Genomic DNA, 9941 nt, shown 5'->3' on the forward strand with positions numbered 1-9941 from the left:
TTAATTAATACATGTTTACTTGATTATCTACTAAATTTTGAGAGAGAGAGAGAGAGAGAGAGAGAGAGAGAGAGAGAGAGAGAGAGAGAGAGAGAAATGTACTGTATGGGTGTATGTAAACAATATATACATGCATTATGCATGTATGTGTATGTAGACCCTATTCACTCTTATCTTAAACATCACAAGAAAAATTTCAGTGTTTCATCCTTAACTATCTATATTATGTAATTATGCAAAAATAAGACTGAAAAATATGAACTGGCAGTGCTGAGCACTTATCACAATGGCCATCTGACAAGAATTGGTACTATATGAGGATTTTATACCAAAATCCTGAGCTCATCCGTATCTGTGAGGATATCATAGTTTGATATCTGCATTCACATCTGCTGTTTGGTAGAAATTGATAGCCACATCCATATCCACATTCACAAAATATGTACATATGACATCCTTCTCATACACATCCACATCCATGGATCTCTGAATTCTGACATCCAATGCATTTCTAGAATATAGCCAGCTGAAAATGTGCCAGATTAATGGATGATTGATAATCAGCCTATATAAGCTAAAGTACCTATTACCAAGTAAAATCAAGATATTATAGCTGTACACATCTAAACCTATTAGAAAAAAAGTTTCAATATTGAGCTTAAGCTCTCTTGGACATCCCCATAGTCATGCAAATAGTTGTGCATCAGTCTGTTTCCCATGTCATGCACATCCCAAAAATCCTCCTAACTATTGCAGGCACATATTTGTTGGTCATTAGACACCAAAGGATTTTCAAACCTAATTCTAACCATACTTTATAACCTTTTAACCTAAACATGGATCTTCATCCCAAATAGACCTCCCCAGTCGCATTAACTGCCAATTAATAAGGCATTATTTTGTTAGTGTAGTGCTGCCTAGGGTTAGTGTTCCACAGATCTTATCCTATAAGTAGTACCATGCTTGGGTATTAAGGGAGTGGATGGCAAAAAATTATGATTTTTCAACCCAGACCTCGACTTTTTAACAGCATAGTCCCCTTTGAGGTGTCTGTTGTTTCCTGTGAAAATGGGAAACTAATAGCATCATCCCTTATATGTTTAAATTGCCTTTGTTTACAGTTATTTAAAGGGATTTAAATGCTGTACTACATGCTAGGCCACATGTTTTTTTTTAGAAATTCATGATTTTTAAGCTTTTTAAGTTTTATTTGGTGTTTTTACCATGTTTGTGAATGTCTGTATGGCAACAATGGTACAGAAGAGCAGGAGGTGGAGCTCTGAGCCACCACACCATGACAGGTTCAACCATCTCAGTGTCTACCAAGATGTTAAAGAGAGGTACACATGCTCAGCTGTTTAGCACCTCACCCCATTTTTCTTGGCTTTTTTTTGCCCATTCACAAGTTTGGAAGCAATCATCATTCAGAGGCATAGCTTCCATGACTTGAGGCAGTAGAGAAAAGAAAGGAGGAGGCAGTAGACACCTGCCGAAACGATGATTACTCCCAGTGAGGTCTAAAGCACTGTTCAGGGGGTGCTGTGAACTTATCATTAAACCCAGCTGTGACCTCACTGAACATTTCCCTTTGTGTCTCACAACACAAGGGGGCAGTCACAGCCTGCCCTCTAAAGACAACTCTCTTCCTCCACACAAAATTACAAGCACCTAATAACACACACACCCTTCATTTAAATATTTCAAAATTATCATGGTGACTCCTACACCAGCCTCGGAGTCCCCATCTGGGGAGGGGACCATAAATGTCCCCAGGTCGGACTGCCATTCTGTCAGTGACCATAAGTGTCTTGATACCCCCCTCAACTTTTTCTTCATTAACTTCTGCAGCATTCGCAGTCTAAGATCTAATTTTCAATCTAGAACACCACCTCTCCTCTTCTAAACCTCATCTTCTTTTCCTCACTGAAACTCAGGTGTCTGAGGCAACTGACAGTAGCCTCTTTTCTGTTCCCTCCTACTTTCTCTATCCTCATTTTTTATCCAAAGCTGGATGTTGCGTTTATGTCTGCAGTGACTTAACCTGCTCTCGTGCCCACGCTCTTGAATCTTGCGAGTTTTCCACCATCTGGCTATGACTACAGAGTCACTCTCAAACTAAATTTATCTGTGCTGTATACCTCTCACCTAACTCACCTAACTCCTGTCCTAAAAAGGGTGACTGTTCTAATCCCTCAAACTACCATCCTATTGCTTTAATTTCCTGCCTATCTAAAGTTTTTGAATCTGTCCTCAACAGGAAGATTCTTAAACATCTATCACTTCACAACCTTCTATCTGATTGCCAGTATGGGTTCCGTCAAGGCTGCTCTACTGGTGATCTTCTGGCTTTCCTTACTGAGTCTTGGTCATCCTCTTTTAGAGATTTTGGTGAAACTTTTGCTGTTGCCTTGGACATATCAAAAGCTTTTGATAAAGTCTGGCACAAAGCTTTGATTTCCAAACTACCCTCCTACGGTTTCTATCCTTCTTTCTGTAACTTCATCTCAAGTTTCCTTTCTGACTGTTCTATTGCTGCTGTGGTAGACGGTCACTGTTCTTCTCCTAAATCTATTAACATTGGTGTTTCTCAGGGTTCTGTCCTGTCACCCACTCTCTTATTATTATTCATTAATGATAAACCAGACTTCTTGTCTTATCCACTCCTACGCTGATGATACCACCCTGCACTTTTCCACGTCTTTTTCATAGACGTCCAACCCTTCAGGAGGTAAACATATCATGCAGGGAAGCCACAGAACGCTTGACTTCTGATCTTTCTAAAATTTCTGATTGGGGCAGAGCAAACTTGGTATTGTTCAATGCCTCAAAAACTCAATTCCTCCATCTATCAACTCTAAACAACCTTCCAGACAACTATCCCCTCTTCTTCAATGACACTCAACTATCCCCCTCTTCTACACTGAACATCCTCGGTCTGTCCTTTACTTATAATCTGAACTGGAAACTTCACATCTCATCTCTAGCTAAAACAGCTTCTATGAAGTTAGGCGTTCTGAGACGTCTCTGCCAGTTTTTCTCACCCCCCCCAGCTGCTAACTCTGTACAAAGGCCTTATCCGTCCATATATGGAGTATGCTTCACATGTCTGGGGGATTCCACTCATACTGCTCTTCTAGACAGGGTGGAATCAAAAGCTTTTCATCTCATCAACTCCTCTCCTCTAACTGACTGTCTTCAGCCTCTCTCTCACCGCTGCAATGTTGCATATCTAGCTGTCTTCTACCGTTATTTCCATGCTAGCTGCTCTTCTGATCTTGCGAACTGCATGCCTCCCCTCCTTCCACAGCCTCGCTGCACAAGACTTTCTTCTTTCTCTCACCCCTATTCTGTCCACCTCTCTAACACAAGAGTTAACCAGTATTCTCAATCATTCATCCCTTTCTCTGGTAAACTCTGGAACTCCCTGCCTGCTTCTGTATTTCCACCTTCCTATGACTTGAATTGCTTCAAGAGGGAGGTTTCAAGACACTTATTCACCAATTTTTGACCACTGCTTTGACCCTTTTATGGGACTGGCATTTCAGTGGGCATATTTTTTTTATTGGATTTTTGTTGCCCTTGGCCAGTGTCCTTCCTACATAAAAAAAAAAAATACTTTTCAGAAGAAAACAGCTTGTATCTCAAAACTTGTATTTTCCACATTTCAAGTGCAATTTCTCTGTTTACTTACAAGGTAATACAGATATAAAGGCATCTTCAGAAAGAGGAAAGAAAGGCTTTTTTATCTACCAAAGACATATTTCCCCCCCAAAAAATGTTCATATATATATATATATATATATATATATATATATATATATATATATATATATATATATATATATATATATATATATATATATATATATTTTTTTTTTTTTTTTTTTTTTTTTTTTTTGTCATCAAAATTTGTTTCTGTCTTATTTCTACATGAAATGTCTTATCAAAAATCCATCTCTGGCGAAATGAAGATATACGTATGTGTATTATGGAGAATGATTTTCAAAACAGTTGAAAAACAAATGAGAAATTCAAGTAATACTGATGCCGTTTTTTTACATTTTCAGTGTCATATATTTGTATAATGAGCGTATCTCAATGAAAGATGGGGATTTGATGTTTTGCATACTAAGATACTTGGACACCAAAAATCATGTTTATCAGAAAAGAATTAATATCACCTCTAAGAGTAACAGGCTTTCACTCCCCTTAAATTGGTTAAGGTCAGATTCATTTAAACTAATTTTTATTTATTTATTTATTTATTTATTATTTATTTTTTTTTATTTACTTCCATCAACTATAATTTCTTCTTTCAGGTGATAGTCATGGCTTCCTCCAGCACAGGTGAGGGAACCAGCTCCAGCAGCATGTCTCAGTCACAGATAGCTCAACGCACATGGGAGATGGCAAACAACATGGAGGCCGTCAATTCTGCTGATGAAATTTACCAGTATGATGGTAAACAACAGCAGGATATTCTCCAAGCTAAACCGTGGGAGAAAGAGTGAGTTGCCTTTATTGTTTGTGGTTTAGCAAATCATAACTAGATGGTGGCAGGTGTCTTTCTGAACATAAGGTTGGTGTCTTCTTTCATACCATATGCTGTATCTTACATTCTTTATCTTATTTATGGTATTCATTGGTGATGCTGGATTAGAATTTTATTCACTGGTGATGCTGGGTTAGTAACCCACTCATCCTTGCCTATTTTTCCTGTGGCTGAAAGTGCTTGAGCTATTGTCCATGTGGCTGCAGTCTGTGAACTGCCAAGTCTGTGTTTTGGGATGTGATGCATTTTAGTGACTAGAAAATATGCTAATGTGACGGTGCCTCAAAGTCATCACTAGCACATTTTCTGTCAGTCTTCTTCATCAACTCTGGGTTCTGTCAACTTTTCCATTACCTTTTTCCATTTGCATCTTCAAACAGAAGTGATCGCCTTCATGGAATAGGGTTATTGTCAACTTTTGCTGTCAAATGAAAATCCATTGTTTATGATATAAAGATATGCTAAGTAAACCTTAATGTTTTTTTTCTTTCAGCTTGAATAGATTTTAAATAAAGAAGAATATAAAGTTGTTTCATTTGTGGATATATAACCGCAAACAGTGGGTCATATGACTTGATATATGTTTACACTTTTTGAAGGTTTCTGCTTCTCTACTCCTGCACATTGGACACCATTTAAGCTCATTTGGCTCATCTATGATTTACAAAACTTGTAATAAAGTGCAAAGCAGCAACTGATTGCCTGTGTGTTAAAGGAGCCATGTTTGTTTACTGTCAACAAAAGTACAGGCAAACAGCTGTGCAAGTGTGATGAGGCACACTCTAGAAATTGTTGATTTTCAGAGTTGATGAAAAAAGTTGACAGAAAATGTGCTTGTGTGATGGCACCTTAAAACAATCTAAACCTGAGAATTGCCTTTTTTTTTTTTTTTTTTTTTTTTTATATGAAATTACTGGTTCTGCTATATTCTTGACTTGTAAAGAGAGTATGGATTGAGAAAATCAGATCCTTATATATATATATATATATATATATATATATATATATATATATATATATATATATATATATATATATATATATATATATATATATATATATATATACATTCTTTCTGTTGAGTGATTTTTAAGAAACTTTTTGAGGGCTTGTGTGGAAGTGTTGCCTTCTGATGTCTATGGATGAAACAAAAAAAAGTTCAAAATAATGGCTCAAAATCTGAGTGGGATGAAGTAATTAGTAGTGTCACAGTGATCAGTTTTAGGACTATTATTACTTTTATTATACATAATGATCTTGGTTAGTGACAATGTTACTAAATTTGTGGACAACACAAAGTTTAGTGGAATAATTAGGTATTGTTTTGCAGACAGACTTAGATAAGATGAACAACTAGACAGATACGAGTAGATGGCAAATGCAACTTTATGTAAGCAAATGTAAAGTACTTAGCATAGATAGAGGAAACCCACACATTATGTACACAGTAAAGAGTTAGACTAGTAAGATCAGAGAACAAAAAAGGCTTAAGATTTATAGTTTGCTATATACTATATGTTATATTTGGTGCTGGTCAGACCTCATCTAGATTATGTTCTGCAGTTCTGGTCCCCATATTACAGGATGGATATAGATCTAATAGTTTTTAGAGAGTAGAATGACCAGAAGGATACTGTGGATGAGGAGTATTCATTATGAAAGACTGAAGCTTTTAAATTTACATTCCTTAAAGAGGCATAGGTTAAGAAGGGACATAATAGAAGCCTGAGTGATGTAGGGAATATAACAAGGGTGACAAAAGCAAAACTTCCAGGGTCATTTGTGAGGATAGGACAAGAAATAGTGGGTTCAAGCTTGAAAGGATATAAAATAAAGCTGGGAAGGAATTGGTTCTTAAACAGAGTGGTAGATGAGGTTGCTGAGTCATTAGGGAGCTTTTGAAATTTATAGATGAGCCTGATTGGTAGAAATATTTCATACAGGGACTGCCGCTTTTAGGCCTGACAGCTTCTTCCAGCTTCTCTTATTTTCTTGTGTTCTTATGTTGTTAGGTGATTTGAGGATTGATATATGAATGTGTTGTTACAATGGCATATATTTAGCGAACACATGAGCATGCTGTGTGTATGAGGTAGCCTCATATGAGTACTTATGTGAGTACATATGAGTACAAGTGTGAATGACTTAGCTAGTGCTGTTGTGTGTCTTGTTCAGTTGTTCAGAGGCTGTCACCATTATCTACAATGCTAATGGAAAGAGAACTGACACAAGCCTATAGGTTGACCTCTGAGGCCCTGGGGTCATGAGGGTGTCCATGATCATGTGTGTGTGTGTGTGTGTGTGTGTGTGTGTGTGTGTGTGTGTGAGGGTTAGCTAACCATGGAATAATTGTTATATGGTACTGTTTAAATGTAGTTCTGTGAATGTAAGTGCATGTATTGTATAAGTACCAATTATCCTCACCAGTATTGATAATCTTCATGACTCGTACTTATATCTTGCAAGCTAGAATACATGTAGTTAAGTGTCACCTGGCAGAGGTGGTGACATGGGAGGCAGGGTGTGAGGCACCCTATGACACTGAGGGACAGAGAAAGAGAGTATTGAGACTGCAGTGTGACAAGATGTGTGAGGAAGGAGACAAGGAAAAGTGAGTTGAGTCCTTGTGGGTAGAGCCTGCATGTGACTGACTGTGATGGTGCGAGTGCTTGCTGCCCCTGTACCTGCCTGTGTGTCGTCACTGTATTGCACGGTGACTTGTGTACTGTTGTGTAGTATATGGACATAAGGAGAAGTGTGTTTTCCTCTCCCTTGTCTGTGTGACTGTTCTCACTGAGAGGGACCAGGTGAGTCAGAACCATAGCTGTACCCAGCTGCCTAGGTAAAGTCCTTCTCCCTAACACACATTCCCTTCACTCTGCAATAGTGGGAGGTGCCCCTTGTCTGCTGGTGGGAGCACATTTCAATATATATATATATATATATATATATATATATATATATATATATATATATATATATATATATATATATATATATATATATATATATATATATATATATATATATATATATATATATATATATATATATATATATTTTTTTTTTTTTTTTTTTTTTTTTTTTTTTTTTTTAGGAAGTGATAAGAGACAAGGGTGTATGTCTTTGATGTTAAGTATTTCCATCCACTTCACATCTACCTAAAATACAACATAAAGAACTTGAGACCAGGGACAAGAATGCCTCTAATGTATGGCCCTGACCGTTTGAAGTTATCATTGACAATAGTTAATAGAATTACTGTATGTTGCTCACTGCTGAAGAATATGAATTTTCAATATAACTAATACCATGAGACGTGTTCCTCCATTTATGTTAACATTTGGGTTGAAAAAATTTGTACTTAATTTTTCATTCATGAAAATCTATTTTACTGTGCTCCAGGAGTGATTTTCAAAATGTATTATGGTCATACTACAACCAGCATTTCATTGTGTGGCTTAATGTTTCCCTATAGTCTTTGGTATGATTCAGGTAGAGAAAGAAAAAGAAGTCCTGATTAGCAAATATTGGTGCTCTGAGTTAAAAAAAAATATATATATATATAGGCTCTAAGATAAAAATTTTAATGGTTCTGACTGATCCTATCAGCTGATTGGAATGAGAAGGATGCTGCCGTGCAGTATTGGTGGGGAAACCTGTATGAGTGGAGTCTGCTAGTGGACAAAATTGGTACATTTTTTTCCACATTGGTCGTTTTTAGTTAAACAAAATTTGCTTTTTATTGGGCTAGTAGCTAAAATAAATAATGACAGTTATAAACACTAATATTTGCTTCTTTCAGCCCACACTTCTTCAAACAAATCAAGATATCAGCCCTGGCGCTGCTAAAGATGGTGATGCATGCCCGGTCTGGGGGCACTCTTGAGGTATGTTTCTCGTGTAGCTAACATTTCACTGCAGTAAAAAGTTTTCTAGGTTTTAACCCATATTTCATTTTAAAAGACAGGTTCCATGTTTGTGTCTTTGTAAAGTAATGGCTTTGTGTAAGTTGCTTACATATTGTCTTTGACAGGTTCCATGTTTGTGTCTTTGTAAAGTAATGGCAGTGTGTAAGTTGCTTATGTATTGTCTTTAACTGGCTTGCCTGTCTCCGGATTTCTAGTCCAACCTCAGAATATTAACTTTTGTTTAATTCTTGTGCTTTCTAAGCTCATCCAAGAATATGTTGCTATAAGTCTACTTTCAACATCCAGATGGTTTATGCTAGATGAAAACTGTTTCTTTACAAGTCCATAATAAGTTTTATAATTTGATAAAGGTGCATCAAATAGTGAGAGGCTTTTAGCAACATTGTGTACATTTTTTCCGTCTTTTGTTTCATATGCATTTTTCTCACAGGTGATGGGTCTGATGCTTGGAAAAGTGGATGGACCAACTATGATTGTCATGGATTCATTCGCACTGCCAGTTGAAGGAACAGAGACACGGGTCAATGCTCAGGCCCAAGCTTATGAATATATGACTGCCTATGTGGAAGCTGCCAAGCAGGTTTGTCTTGTAGTTTGGTTGGATTATTTTATAGTGGAGTTGTTTGTAGTATAATTGTGAATTGTGTTTGTAGTTATAGCACTCATGGGTTTTGAAATTGTATTGTTTTCAACAAGTATGTATGTTGAAGGAAGAAATTTTTTTGTATTAAATTACAGGTTGGACGCCAAGAAAATGTGATTGGTTGGTATCACAGCCATCCTGGGTATGGCTGTTGGCTGTCTGGCATTGATGTGTCTACACAGATGCTGAACCAAAACTACCAAGAACCTTTTGTAGCTATTGTTATTGATCCCATTCGCACCATAAGTTCAGGGAAGGTCAACATTGGAGCTTTCAGGACATACCCCAAGGCAAGATTCTTTGTTATTCAAATAGAGTATTGAAAATATTAGGAAAGTGATAAAACATTTTGATATCAGCAGAATTGATATGTCCTGTTAGACTGGATAACAGAATGAACACCTAAAAAATATTCACTAATGCTGAACTGTATGAAGTAATTTTTCCTCTTAATTTCTCCACGATAATGCCTCAGATTTATTTAATATACACAGACAGTACTTACAGGAGAATTTTACAATGAATTTTTAATAAAGCCATTTATTGTAACTACTAGGATTATGAGCATATTTGACATTAGCTGACATTTGATGACCTCCTTCAGGGTTACAAACCACCTGATGAAGGTCCCTCAGAATACCAAACAATCCCTCTCAACAAGATTGAAGACTTTGGTGTCCACTGTAAGCAGTATTATTCCTTAGATATCTCCTACTTCAAATCCTCTCTAGACAAAAAACTTTTGGATTCTCTTTGGAACAAATATTGGGTAAATACACTGAGCTCCTCATCACTCATAACGGTAAGTGCTTCT

The 9941-nt window shown here is 36.8% G+C and overlaps 1 protein-coding gene across 3 annotated transcripts in view; it reads left to right on the forward strand.

The window, feature by feature from the left end:
- The window catches only part of LOC135116198 (COP9 signalosome complex subunit 5-like), a 31979-nt gene that overhangs the window by 12499 nt on the left and 9539 nt on the right, over positions 1 to 9941 (forward strand). For all 3 annotated transcript variants that reach the window (XR_010276202.1, XR_010276203.1, XM_064033532.1), the window contains exons 2-6: positions 4320 to 4507; positions 8358 to 8442; positions 8915 to 9064; positions 9223 to 9417; positions 9732 to 9929. Coding sequence is in view for 1 of the 3 variants with exons in the window: in XM_064033532.1 (XP_063889602.1) it covers positions 4329 to 4507; positions 8358 to 8442; positions 8915 to 9064; positions 9223 to 9417; positions 9732 to 9929 (807 nt within the window). In the remaining 2 variants the exon portion in view is untranslated. The remainder of the gene's footprint in view (positions 1 to 4319; positions 4508 to 8357; positions 8443 to 8914; positions 9065 to 9222; positions 9418 to 9731; positions 9930 to 9941) is intronic.

The sequence above is a fragment of the Scylla paramamosain genome, chromosome 30 (genome assembly GCF_035594125.1).
Source record: "Scylla paramamosain isolate STU-SP2022 chromosome 30, ASM3559412v1, whole genome shotgun sequence".
NCBI lineage: Eukaryota > Metazoa > Arthropoda > Malacostraca > Decapoda > Portunidae > Scylla > Scylla paramamosain.